At 35.7% G+C, this 14,664-nt stretch overlaps 1 protein-coding gene across 3 annotated transcripts in view; it reads right to left on the reverse strand.

Moving 5' to 3' along the window:
- The window catches only part of Orc1 (origin recognition complex subunit 1), a 128,797-nt gene that overhangs the window by 11,438 nt on the left and 102,695 nt on the right, over positions 1-14,664 (reverse strand). For all 3 annotated transcript variants that reach the window (XM_081742786.1, XM_081742784.1, XM_081742785.1), the window contains one exon: positions 4,637-4,761. In XM_081742786.1, coding sequence (XP_081598912.1) covers positions 4,637-4,761 — 125 coding nt within the window. The remainder of the gene's footprint in view (positions 1-4,636; positions 4,762-14,664) is intronic.

A 14,664-nucleotide genomic window follows, 5' to 3' on the forward strand; every position in this document is an offset into this window, starting at 1 on the left:
ATTCTAATATTCGTATTTATAATTGTTTTCGTATGAAATTTACCACAAATGTACATTTCCCGATTATACATACAATGTCAGTATTAAAAGTGCACTGCAAAATCATTATCAAATTATATTCTTACAAGAAGACAGTTATAGATCAATGTTACACAAACAATCATTTTAGACATGAGTGTACATCCCCATGCCTCTTATCTTTCAGTTACAGTGAGTGTTCAAATAGACTACCTTCAACTTCTATGTACTTATTGGACCACGTTTCGAATGATTATACATAACTTAAAATGTGTGTCAGCAGTAATTTGGGCGCAAGCATTTTGGATTCGTTCCATAATGTTTCCAAGATTTTTTTTTTTTTTTGGCATTTTATCTTTTAGGAAATTCAACGAAATGAAACTGGTGACGTAAGGTCCTTCCACATCGTTTACAAATCAGAATTACTTCGTTTTTCTCTTGTAATCTATAGTTAAAGAGTAACAGTAGGGCTAAAATGATAATGTAAGATGCCATGGGCGTGGCCTGCGGCGAGATTCAACGGATAAAATGCTAGGTACCCAACTAAGGTTGCTACCTGTCCCGAATTATGCCTAAGACAGACATGGCGGGACAATAAATTATCTAGAACTCTTCCAAACTATGTGAGTGACATTCGTAAATTTTGACCCACTCACGATGTGTACCTATGGCTATCGAGATATCAATATGGTTCTATCGCTAAACTTTTCGTGTCTGTAGCAGTGAAATCACTGCCAATGATGTTATTCTTTGACTGGTTCCATAGTTCGTAACTTCTGTTCAACTAACCGCCAAGAAACTGACAGTACGATTGATTGATTGATTGAAAGGGTTTATATGGGCGCGTCGACATCGAGGTCTTTTGCACCCTTCTCTGACAAGAAAAATGAAGTACCCAAGAACAAAAAAGCATAGTATCACAGATATAATAAAGTAAAAGCAAAAGCAAAGTCAGAAGTACGTAAAAGGTGTTCGGTCATTTATGAATTAAAATGTCATAGCATTCAAGAAATGTGCAAAAAACTGACGGTACGAGTTTTCTGTTATGCGTGTTTGTGGTTTAAATTTTTCATTCATTAATATGCGTATTTCTTTCTTTTGTTCTTAATAAACTGTTCCATATGAGGAACCGGCGATCTGCAAACGTTTGATTTCCCGCTTTAAGCTTACCGACAATTAGCAACACCATACCCAACTACCTTTACCATCGCATGCTGTACTGAATTGCACTGCACATATGACACACCTGAACTGTCGGAATTCACGCTGAATACCACCGACCACGAACTGAGAAGACGTTTAAGGCAAAACATGGTTACTGCTTATCGTAATTTATTCTGGAATGAAACGTGGGGCTCCCAATTGAGGAAACTTTGGTGTAACTAGTTTTCGCCGACTACAGCGACATCTATCACAAATCGGAAAAAAAAAAGTCGAATAAAATTTACTTATTCTTTCCCGTAGTATTTAAATCTGCAATTAAAACAGGAGGGGTCCGCATTTAAGTTTTTTAAGTTACCCTTTCCTCCTCCCTCAAACTCACCCCAAGGGGGGAGCAATCTAATTTTATAAGATGAATTTTCTCCTCCAAAATAATAACAAAAAGTTTCTTGATATGGAAACAAGTTGAGTGTCCAGTGCTTCGAGAAGCAGCTTAATCCTCAGTACTGAAGAATGTGAAGAGGTTCAGATTAGAAAGAAAGTAGGCTTTAATGCTTTTTTTCTTTTTCTTAGGATTTTGAGGGGCATTTCTTTTCTGTCAACATCCTATAAAATCCTTTCAAACATTTTATTAGCAAGATTGACGCAGATGAAATTATTGGAGATTATCAGTCCGGATTTGGGCGAAATCGATCAACTACCGACCAGACATTTACCATTCGACAAATACTCGACAATAAATGGGAATACAATATCCCAGTACATCAATTATTTATTGATTTAGAAAGACATACGACTCGGTTAGGAGGGAAACATTGTACAAAAAATGAAATGAAATATTTACGTTTTGCGTCCCACGGTTATGCCGGCTAGGCTAAAGGAGACGGTGATGATGAGAAATGAATGAAATGGTGGTAGGAAGAAAGTGGCAAGAAACGGAAGAACCCGAGAAAACCCACGCACACGCTGTTTGTCCACCACAAAGTTCACTTGGCGCAAGCGGAAACATTGTACAAAATTCTTACAGAATTTGGAATACCGAAAAAACTAGTTAGATTAATTAATATTTGTTTAAATGAATACCAAAGTAAAATCCGAGTAGGAAAAGTTCTTGTCAGCAAGCTTTCACTTCGAGAATGCCCTTAGACAAGGAGATGTGTTCTCTCATTATTACTCAACTTGATTCTGGAGCACGCTATAAGGAAAATCAAAGATGGCAACTAGGGCCTAGAGATGAATGGTATTCACCAGGTTATAGCATATGCTGATGATTTAACAATAGAAAGAAATGCAGAGGTCTTATTAAACACGCTGGTAAGGACATGGATTTACAAATAAATGCAGAGAAAACTAAATATTCACGAAGAAATTAAACGTTGACTAAAAGCAGCGAGTTCGTGTTATTATTCAGTTCAAAATCGTTTGTTGTCGCGAATTCTGTCGATTAATTTGAAGCTTAAAATATACAGGGTGTTTCAAAACAACACCGACAACGTTTGGGAGGTGATTCCTAAGACCAAGATAAGACAAGACATAGATCAACCTGGGTGCACAAATGCTTCCTTTCGGAGTTATAGGTTGCCGAAAACATGACAAAATGAACTTTAAAGGTCCATAGCTCCAAAACTATAGGACCTACCGTAGTCGGGTCAAAACTTCACTTAGGAACTTGTATGTACCCTATCCAAATATCTGTGTTTCAGAATCCTGGGGTCCTTCCGCAACAATTTTATAGCGATAGTTGGTGAGTATTTCAAATTATATGCCCGTAGCCAAACTTCGTCTATAAAAACTGTTGCGCGAGTACCTTAGGATTCTGAAACATGGATTTTTGGATAAGGCACATGTTAGTTCCTAAGTGAAGTCTTGGCCCGACTACGGTAGATCCCATAGTTTTGGAGCTATGGACCCTTAAAATTCATTTCTTCATGTTTTCGGCAGCTTATAATTCCGAAAGGAAGCATTTGTGCACCAAGGTTGGTCTATACTTTTTGTCTTATCCTGGTGTCAGTTGTCACCTCCCATACATTGTAGCCGTTTTGAAACACCCTGTATAAAACGATAATCATACATGTTGTCCTGTATGGTTGCGAAACATGGTTGTTTATTCTGAGGGAAGCAAGTAGACTGGAAGTATCTGAAAGCAAGATCCTGAGACGAATATTCCGACCAAAGAGGAACAGATATGGGGAATGGCGGAAACTTCATAACGAGAACTGCATTAATTTATACCGTTTACCTAGCATTGTTAGGGTCATCAAATGTAGGACGCTCAGGTGGACAGGTCATGTAGCCAGAATAGAAGAAAGTAGGAAACTCTCAAAGTTTTAGCTGGAAGTCCAATCGGAAAACGATATTAGGAAGACCCAGGCACAGATAGGAGGACAATATTAAGATGGATTTCGCACAAACAGGAATACCAAGTAGAAACTGTATCCAGTTGGCTAAGGACAGAAGTGAGTGGAACGCTTTTGTGAACGCAGCATTGAACCTCCTGGTTCCATAGAGTTAGTTAGTTATGAGGAAGTTGTAGATAATTGCAGATGCTGGGTTAACAGCTACTTTACTTGAATACACTGACCTGGCTATATTATTGTTAGGCTTAAGATTTTATTTACTATCAACATAATAGTTGCCGGTTGAAATGTATACATTGTAAAGTGAGGCATAAGGCCTATTGCAACGTTAAGTGAATTAAATGCAATATAAACTTAGTTTTCAGATTCTTAAAATTAAACTTTAGCCGAATGAAATCGTACATCGTCCATGATTGTTTCACAGGACTTAAAGAGATAAGAAGTCAGACGAAGCCAGGTCCGGACTGTAATGGGTACTGAAACATCTCCCAGTTAGTAAATTTGGCACGAACGTGTTGAGCAACATAGAAGTAAGCGCTGTCGTGAAGTAGTCTGACATTTGAAGCATGTCGGTTGGGGAACTTTTTATGAACTACACAACGCAACTTAGTTCAAGTGTTACCACAAGTCGTCACAATAACATGTCTACCTTACCAATTTGTTCTGATACCTATCAGAAGTTTGTTACTACTTTCAATTCAATTTTAATTAAATAAACTTTTTTAAATTGAAGTCTCGTTGATACACATAATTAGAAAATGAAATACTGATTACACAGAAAAAATTACGAAACAATATTTTATATTCTATTATTTTAATAAAATATTTCAAATCTGAAAATCTCCAGACAACGAACACATGGTACTGGAAAAATAATGGAATGAAGGTACGAAGAATTGAAAGAATCCTGAGAAATCTCCCATGCACGACGTTATCAATCACAACCACAGATCTTCCGTATCAAGCGTCAGTGTTCTCACTGCCAATCTTAAATGAATTACTAAATATATTATACAGAACTGCAAATAAATAGTAGCATACGTTATTTACGATAACTGAAAATAAATAAATAAAAAGAAATAAAAATAAAAGTTCCTTACCATCAAAGACACAGATTGCTATCAACTGTTGATATATTTTCTCAAACACGGTTTCTTCAACTCCTGTTCGTTGTACTTCGGCCATAACAGCCTGAAGAAACAGTTGCTCCATTCTACTGCATGCCCTGTAACGAAATACTTACACAATTACAAAAATGCCATTACATTGGGTACACTTACATTTTCATATCCTTAATACGTCATCCCGGGTAAAAACTGAACTTGATTTAAACGGTTTTTCATACTTAAAAAAAAAAAAAAAAAAAAAAAAAAAAGCTTATATCTTCCTCGAGTATGCTGTAGACAAAGAAATTGCGAATGAAGGTAAAATAATCGATGGAATGACAATGAAAATGGAAACCAATATCTATGGAGTTAGTACACTATAAAATTTAGATTATACAACCTAGATTTGTAAGTGTTCATGATAATTATCCGTTTCATAAATAACAGAATGTGAAGCTAATTATGAACTAATGCCTATTAATGAAACTCCAGTTCAAATATCTCGCCATGTTTTAAACAGTGCTTCTCCATTTACTTAAAGATGCTAGACGATATATATATATATATTGAATAATGAAGAGAATTTCTTATCTTTGCGTCCTCTTAAGACTAATTCTTATATAATTTCAACACTCTCCGGTGTCTTTCTCAGTAATCCATACCTCGTTACGTAACAGATTGTTAAAAGGATCCTCTAATTCCTGAAGGAGTTCATGAGACGAAAATCAACGGAAAAACAAACATACCATGTAGTGAAGTTGGTGATCCTGTTGTAATTTTACATGTCACGAATTTCAGAAATGTCCAATTTCTGTTGTATATAGATGTATTGAAAAATTCTATATTTTGTGAAATGAAGAGGATCACTAATTGTGTTGCGTACTACACGTATTTTTCCGATGATTTACATCTCATTAAATTATTCAGAACGCAAAGGATACTATTAAGAATCTGGTATGTAATGAGGTATGGATTATTGAGGGAGACTTCAGCGAGAGTTGAAATAATATGATAATAAAACTTTAAAAAGGTAAGAGATTCTTCTCAATAGTGCTTCTCCATCTTTTAATCTCCAGGACGCACCTAGCAAATATTGAACATCATGTGACTGATTATTTGAATTAGTACACAGAATTAATTAATCAATTAACTAACTTACACTAGCGACTCAGTGTAGCTTGAAAAATTTAAATAATTTAATAATGGACACTTTGCATGTTTGTGATTCGAATTACGAATAATTGAACATTGAAAATGAATATTCGAATGAATGAATGAATGGATAAATAAATAAATAAAAGTAAGTACAACGAATAATGAATATTCGAATAATTACATTCCAGATTATTTTAACAGCTTTTATCTTCATTACAAATTACTTTCCCCCACTCACGATTTAATCAATACAATAGTTTTGCGGACATTGGTTCATTCACTTACCCATTTTCTTTTTATTTACATCCCCTAAAGGCTAATTCACATATAGGGTGCCACGGTCAACGAAGTTTCTTTCCAGACGTTGACACTGAACATCACTGGATTGTCTTTTTTAATTTACACACGACGTGCCATGCCTCACAGGCTGCCCTGAAGAAAAAACACACCGGCAGTGGCTCGTCAGGCGAGACCCTTAGGTTTTCCTCGGAGTATACGAAGCGACAGGAAATTGACCAGAAATCAACTGTTCTCTATCGTGGCTGAATGAGAATTACGTGTCGTCTTAAGAAAAATGGATGAAGAGCAACTGATGCTGCTGGTTTAAGAATACATATGCCTGTACAGTTTGCAACCCAAAAACTATGCTAATAATATTGGGTCGACAGCCAATATACTGAACAGTATAAGAGATGAATGTAAAGTAAAGTCGAGGTCGTTGCGGGCGTACTATCAAAAAGTTTTGCAACGCAGGAAAACAATAAGTGGCCACGATGCAGAAAAAAAAAAATAAATAAATAAATAAATAAAAATAAAAATAAAGTGGCGATACGAGAACCAAATCCGATTCCTGAAGACTTTTCCACATAAGAGACATCCACAATAATTTGACTCCAAGAGACAATTTGCATGATGAGTGGAAGATCAAGACGAAGAGGAATAACCATGTTCTGTTGTTTTACCACTTGCTTCTTTAGCGTCCTCCAGAAAAAGGAAGAAGCAGTCTCCAGATCTGGCTGAGACGTTGACAAGCTTCATTCAACAAAGGAGCAAGCCAGACCAAGAGACATCATCAGCGAAGAAGAACTGATGTTATTTTTTTGTAAGACAATGCCGAAACCATCTCAACATTTCCAGAAGAGGATTAGGATAAAATGAAAATATATATATTCAACTTGGTGAATAAATAAAGAGCTGAAAATACTACCATGAAGACCAACAACAGGCAATGATTCGATTCAAATATCGGAAAAGAAGTCAGATGTATGCTACCTTTCCCAATGCTCAAACCCGCTACTTCACCAATCTCTGATTGGTTCTCCTACTTCTTATGTAAGGGATGTTTGTTATCCTTAAATGTAAGAATGTATTTACATACACCATTGTATGTTTGCTCTGTACTAAAGAACGGAGTTGCAAAAACAAATTTTAACATTACATACGTACATACATGCATACACTATATACATATACAGGGTGTTTCCAAACAAAACCAACAACGTTTGGGAGGTGATTCCTAAGACCAAGATAAGATAAAAAGTGAAAAAACCAACCTGGGTGTACAAATGCTTTCTTTTGGAGTTACAGGCTACCGAAAACACGAAAAAATAACTTTAAAGGTTCATAGCTCCAAAACTATGGGACCTACAGTAGTTGGGTCAAGACTTCAGTTAGGAACTAGTATGTGCCCTATTCAAATATCCAGTGCCCAATCCTGTAGTACTTCCGCAACAATTTTTATACAGGTAGTTGGTGAGTACTTTAAATTATATGCCCGTAGCCAAACTTCCTCTATAAAAATTGTTGCGTGATTACCTTAGGATTCTGAAACATGTATTTTTTGATAGCGCACATGTTATTTCCTAAGTGAAGTCTTGACCTGACTGCGGTAGGTCCCGTAGTTTTTTAGTTATGGACCTTTAAAATTCATTTTCTTCATGTTTTCGGCAGCCTATAACTCCGAAAGGAAGCATTTATGCACCCAAGTTGGTCTACACTTTTTGTCATATCTTCGTGGCTTGGTGTCATATTTTGGTTTTTTCTTCTTTTTAAAAAAGTTTTTCTTTAAAAAAAATATACTTTTCAAAAATATTTACAATTGTATTTGCAGCCAGGGTTTGCCCAAGTAGGCCCAGCCCGAAAAAAACCGCCGGTTTTTTTTGGGGGGTTGGACCCACCTGAAAAAAAAAAAAAAAAAAAAACAACTTTAAAACCCACCTGGGTTTTGGAACTTTTTGGTACAACTGAAGTGATCACATTGAAAGTGATTTTTATCAGATTTTGGCCTTTCCTTGGACGAATTAGACGCTTTCATGTTAAGGAATACAACAACATTCAACGTTAGACCTATATAAAGTTCTCAATGCACTGAATGAATTAAAAAAAAAAAAAAATGTTTACCTTAGCTTGAGATAATTATAGAACAAATTAATATATGGATTGTGTTTATAGCCTATTTGAAATAAAATATGAAATGTTATATTTTAGAAAATACTTTCCATGAATAGTATGCTCGCCGACTCGTCGTTGCCGAGGGACGTTATTCTTCGTACATTTGACGAGTTTAAGGCCATAGGTGTCTGTACCTCCAGTAAATATGTAAATACATTAGTAAAACTATTAGTATTATTTCATACATTTGGTAGTAACAAGTATTCTTCAGTAAAATTTGGTTTTCCAACAACAGTAGTTTAGTTCAGTCATTACTTGCTACTCTTCAAATAAGCGTTCTGTAGAATCAACACCAGCAATAGTGTAAAAATTCTTGTTAAATTTAAGAAGCTTAATGCTTGGAGTTCCGAAGACTATATAACGCTACTATTTCAAGTGCTGAATTTAAACTTCCATACTAGTGGAAGTGTCGCTATACAGTAAAGAAAGCGGCATTTTCGGGGAAAACCCGTCGTGAAAGAAGTGCTCGGGAACTTCCCGCAATTGAACGCACAAAGCATCGGAGGTGAATACTTAAACAATTTTAGACATTCTGAAACATTTACTTCATAAAATATGAATTATCTCTTCGTTAAATATTTTAAATTCATTTTCGGGAAAGAACCGTCTTGCTAGTGCTAGGGAAATTTCCATAATTGAACGAGCAAAATATCGAAAGTGAACTTCAACAATAAAACCATTTATTTTACGCTGGTAAATATTTGCCATATAAGACATTTTGAAACATTTATTTTGTAATACATGAATTATATCTTTGTTTCAAATTAATATATTTGGTATTCATATTTGGCGAACGTTACTAAGGCTCCTGGGATGACTCGATCTACATTTGTTCGTTTGTCTGCCTGTACCACACACACATTACAGGGTACAACTTTCGGTCTTTTAAGTTTCAGGGTACAAGCACGAGACACACTAAATTTCCTGTATAGATCTTGGCGGCACACCAACGTAAAACTTCAAAATGGCGGCTTTTATATATATATATATATATATACATATATATAGTGAGTACCCACGCTACAAAGTGCAATTTTTGGTCTCTGAAATAGAAATTTTCAGAGTAGAAGCACGATACATTTAACTGTACATATATATTTTTTGGCGGCGATCCAGCGTAAAATTTCTAAATGGTGACCATTTTTCAACTAGCGTGTATCCACGCTAAAGGGTGCAATTTTCGAACTTTTAAGTTTAAATTTTGAAGATAGAAACAAGAGACATTCGAAATTTGCTGTATAAATTTTCTCAGGTATCCAATGTAAAAATTCGAAATGGCGGCCGTTTTTTCAAAACAGTAGTGAACAGAAAATTGTTGCAAATTGCAACAATGACAATCTTAAAATATAGATCACATTTTAACACTTTTACCCTAAAGACAATGATATATTTCGAAAAAAGCCAATTAAATCCGAAAATACCCGAAAAAAACCATATGGGTCCAGGTGGGTTGGGTTTTTCAAAAATACCCATTTTTTTTCAAACCCTGTTTCCAGCTCTTACATGTATCACCGTTCCAAAGTTTATCGTGTACAGACGATTAGCTGACGGATACTTGTATGCAAAACGACCAGCAAGGTGTGTTTCATGGGCCCCACTAAACAGAAGAGTCCATTTGAATTGGTGTTAAGTACACCACACATGTACTCACGAGCAATGTAGTCTTTTCTTCACAGATGAATCCTAGTTTTATCTCACCAGTGGTTCTCGAATGTATTTATCTGGAGAGACGCTGGAACGCAGTTCCTTTCACCAAACCTAACTGAACTGGATCATTAAAAGATTGGAGGAACTGTGGTGGTGTAGAATAGAATCATCCTAGGGTCTCACACGACCCTGTGTGTCTTCCCAAGGGGTACTATCACAGACATATACTATCAGGATGACATCCTGGACCAGCATGTTTGCCTATTTCCGTGTGCAGTAGGCCATGATTTCATTCTAATGGGTGATAAGTACAGTCCGGATTTATATGCAAAATGCATGTTCATAGTAACCTGCAGAAACGTATGGAAAATGTTTTCTTCTTTGGTAAGGACTGGCAAGGATTCGTTTGTGACGTATGTATTGGTGCATATAAGTGCATATTTTGAGTGAATTTCGATGTGCATGCATATTTCGTAAACTTTGCAGGATACTGCATATTTCCGAATTTTATTGTTGCATACTAGCATATCTGAGAGTATATCACAAGAAAGTAGATTATACTTAAAGTGAACTGACTTACTTCGTAAACGCAGAAGTAGAATAAAATGTTGTATAGAATAATAAGAGACAGTGTTGTATCCTATCCTCAATTAGTTTACCTGACTTGTCTTGCACACGGTCTTCAATGCGTAGCAGAAACAATCAAATGCTAATATCTAGTAGTAGACGCACTTGTATGAAATGTAAAGAAAATATTTGTAAAAGATCCATCGAACGTACGCATCTTTCGCGAAGTTGCGAAACATTTTCCAGTACCTTCTCAACCAGTGGAGCTCATGGCTAGAAGCTTTGCTCTATTATGCAAATAACTTAAATCACGTAAAGACAGCTATAGACTCAGTAAGTCCCGAAGATGCACCCGCCATTTATGTCTCTCAAAAATGTTTCTCTACAAGTGGCATTGAGAACAAAATTAAGTACATACACAATTACTTCTCGAGAATACCTGAAATTATCAGACAGTTGGACTCCCGTAAGAATGCTTTGCAGCATTCATTCTCCTTGTTGGGAGAATTGTCGCAGACTTTGTTCAGTAAAACAACTCACGGTCTTGTGAAAATAGCGTCAGTTAAACTTTGCAAAGTATTAGGCTAAAATCCCGGGTACAAAACAATCTGTGCCATTACAAATGTACTTAATGATTCAAAACATGGAATTGGAAAAGAACGTAACACAAGAAGACATTTGGTGTTTTTCACATGCACCAGTGAGTTCTGCTGATGTAGAAAGAAACTTTTCGACCTACAAAACGTTTCTTGCTGATAAACGCAGAGGTTAACAGAAGAAAACCTAAGGAAGATGTTAACAGTTCATAGCAACAGATATCATTAAGATAAAATATTTTTGTAAGAAACTGACATTTTATTCTGTTAGTGTGCATATTTCAGTGCATATGTTAAATTTTTTAAATGCATATTTTAGTGCATATTTTTGATATTTTTTGTGCATATTTGCATGCATATTTTGAGGTTTATTTGTACATGGAAATCCGAGCTCTAGTGATAAGACGGGCTATTGTAAATTATCTTCCCGATTTCGAAGTTTAATACCTCACGTTTATTTATTTACAATGACATGCAATTTACGTTAAATAAAGAATTTTTTTTCAATACATGTATGTTGTGTTCCACGCCAAAGATGCTCAATGTGAGTGCCTTTTGTAATGAGTTGAGTTGATTTTGAGTTTAACGTCCCGTTTAGCAGCGAGGCTATATGAGACGTGGACCTACTAATTAACGTGGAATCCGAAACACATGGGCTCCCGCCGGGAATCGAACCCGGGCCTCTCACGCCAAAAGCGCGTACGCTAATCGCTTAGCCACGGAGGAGCTCAAGTATGCCTTTTGTAAGTCGGCACACATAATTGATACCGTCAAATGGGGTGAATAGAAACATGGGGGTGAATAGAAACAAAACTCCAAGATTAGTTTTGGATTTATCTGGACGATAAATTAATCAAGAAAACTGAAATATCTTAACATAGTCTTATACGCCTGAAGTGTTCAGAGCAGAGACAAAATGTTTTACTGAGTTGGGAACACTGAGGTAGACGGCAGCAGCATTAACGTGTTACTGAAATCTTACACGGTATTTTATCGCTCCTCAAACTTCCTTGGTAAGTATGGCATTTTCATATTTGTTGCATTTGAACATATGCCTATTTTGTAGTTTGTTGTTTTATGTACTGACGTTCATAGTAAAAGTTTTCCTTTTGTAAATTATTTTTAATCAAAATTTAACTTTACTGGGTTATTGTTATGATTTTTAATTAGCGGGGTGAATAGAAACACTTCTTGAGGAGTGGAAAATTCTTGAGAAGCGGAAAAAAAGGACCTGATAGGAAAGAGTCAACAATCTCTAAGAACCAATTTCCAAGTCTTCTGAAAAAAAATGTGTGACAAACTGAAGGAGGAAAATATCAGGGCTGGATTTGAAAAGTGTGGAATGTTTCCCCTTTGTCGAGACCAAATACTGAGGATGCTGCCAAATGAGAAAATGAATGAGAAGAAACAGAACAGCAAAAGACATCTCAGACTGTAAACCGTTCCCTTATGGATCTTCTCAAGAGCATGAGAGAAGATGAAAAAATTAAACAAGGGAAGAAGAGAGTACGAATAGATGTTTCTGGTAAGAGTTTTGGTTTGTTTTCTGAAAATGATACATTTTCATCAAATCACAACGAAACTCAACCTACCCTTTTATTGTCGGAAGAGGAGAAAGACAACATTCCAGACGATCACGAACTAGATGATGGTTTTCTAAAGCTGGTGATTTTGCTGTGATACAGGTTTATGAGAAGCTAAAACTCGATGAAACTATTCACTACCCAAGTGCGAAAATGTGAACATGATGGATATGTGGGAGTGTTTTGTAAGAGAGCACATAAACAATGAAATTTTCAGAAACTTCTGAAGAATCGTTCTTAGTACATGAGGATATTGTTACGAAACTGTTGGGTTTTATTAGAAGTTCGTCAGCACGCTTTAAGCATATGATAAGTTTCGGGCTCCTTCGTGGCTAAGCGGTTAGCGTACACGCCTTTGGCGTGGGAGACCCGAGTTCAATTCCCGGCGGGAACTCATGTGGTTCTGATTCCACGTTAATCAGTAGGTCCACGTCTCATATAGCCTCGCTGCTGAACCGGTCGTTAACCTCAAAATCAACTCAACTCATGATAAGTTTCCCTGGTGATTTCAGTGGTTTAAATCTTATCCAAATATCATCAAAACTGTATGGTCGTTTGTACCTATATTGTGCATTGTATTGTTTTATAAGTTTGTAACTTATGTAATACTGGCCTTATTGAACTTATATCTTGCAGGTATCAAATAAATAGTTCGTTTCAACAAATACGCTGTTTCTTTTAACCTTTCCAATAGTATAAAAGAAACAACAATGAAAATAAAGTCATTGTTTCTATTCACCCCATGGGTAGGGGTGAATAGAAACATTAAGAAAAATCAAGGTGAAGAAATGTGGAGTTGATAAATTAATATGACGTTTACTGAACTTCATTAGCATATTAAGACCTTTTTTTGGGAATAATCTGATACGCGAAATCTTAAAGGTCACCAGACTTATATACTCATATAGCCAAAACTGTGTTTCTATTCACCCCATTTGACGGTAGTCTAATTCTTGCCACATACTTTCCAATATCTCAGGATCAATAGATAGAACTTTCTTGAATGCGTACTCGAAGTTTCGGTAAATTGTCAGGCAAAGGGTGGCTGATACATTTTGTTTTTAACCTTCCTCAAAAAATAAAATAAAATAAAATAAAATAAAATAAAATAAATAAAATAAATAAAATAAAACAAAACAAAATAAAATAAAATAAAACAAAATAAAATAAATAAAATAAAATAAATAAAATAAAAAATAAAATAAAAAAATAAAATAAAAAACAAAATAAAATAATAAAATAAAATAAAATGAAATAAAAATGAAATGAAATGAAATGAAATAAAATAAAAATAAAAAAAAAAAATATCTGGCGAATGAGAAGCCAAGGAAGTAGAATCTGATCCTCACGACTAGCTCGCCCTATCCATTGATATAGTAAACTTCTCCTGAGTTACCAAAACATCCTCATGCCGGTAGGGGTGCCCTGTCCTGCAGGAAAATAAAAATTTCCATGTCTCCTTGCTGCGAGAGAAGTCATGTCTGAATCATAGGAAGTTCATTTACAATCCACCCCGAAAAACATAGGACCACACATTTTTTTAACGGGTGACTGCACGAAACACAATCCACCTTAGGAGAATCACGGAAATGTTCTTCATAACCATGGGGATTCTCCAAAGCTCAGATCCTCACATTTTGTTTTCGTTTAGTTTCCCCGAAAAATTGAACGTAGCCTCATCACTAAACAGAACTGACTGAATGAAACTATTTCTTTCCATAAAATTTTACATCTCAATGGAGAACTCGAGTCTTTTGTGTTTATCAGTAAGTTCAAGCACTTCCAACAATTTTAATCAGTATAGATGGAAGTTCGAACGTTTTCGCACTTCACAGAATCTTTTATTTAGTTGTCTGCTTCCAGTTTCAATTCTTCGCTTGCACGAACGTTGACTTTTGTAGGGTTCTGGTGAAATTCGCACGCACACAATCAACTGATTTATCTGTCATCTTGCTATCTTAATTTACTGCCACTCTAACGTAACTGAACATCAGCTTTGTCAGCCACTAAAACTTTGTAGGTT

The sequence above is a fragment of the Thermobia domestica genome, chromosome 16 (genome assembly GCF_964235325.1).
Source record: "Thermobia domestica chromosome 16, izTheDome1.hap1.1, whole genome shotgun sequence".
NCBI lineage: Eukaryota > Metazoa > Arthropoda > Insecta > Zygentoma > Lepismatidae > Thermobia > Thermobia domestica.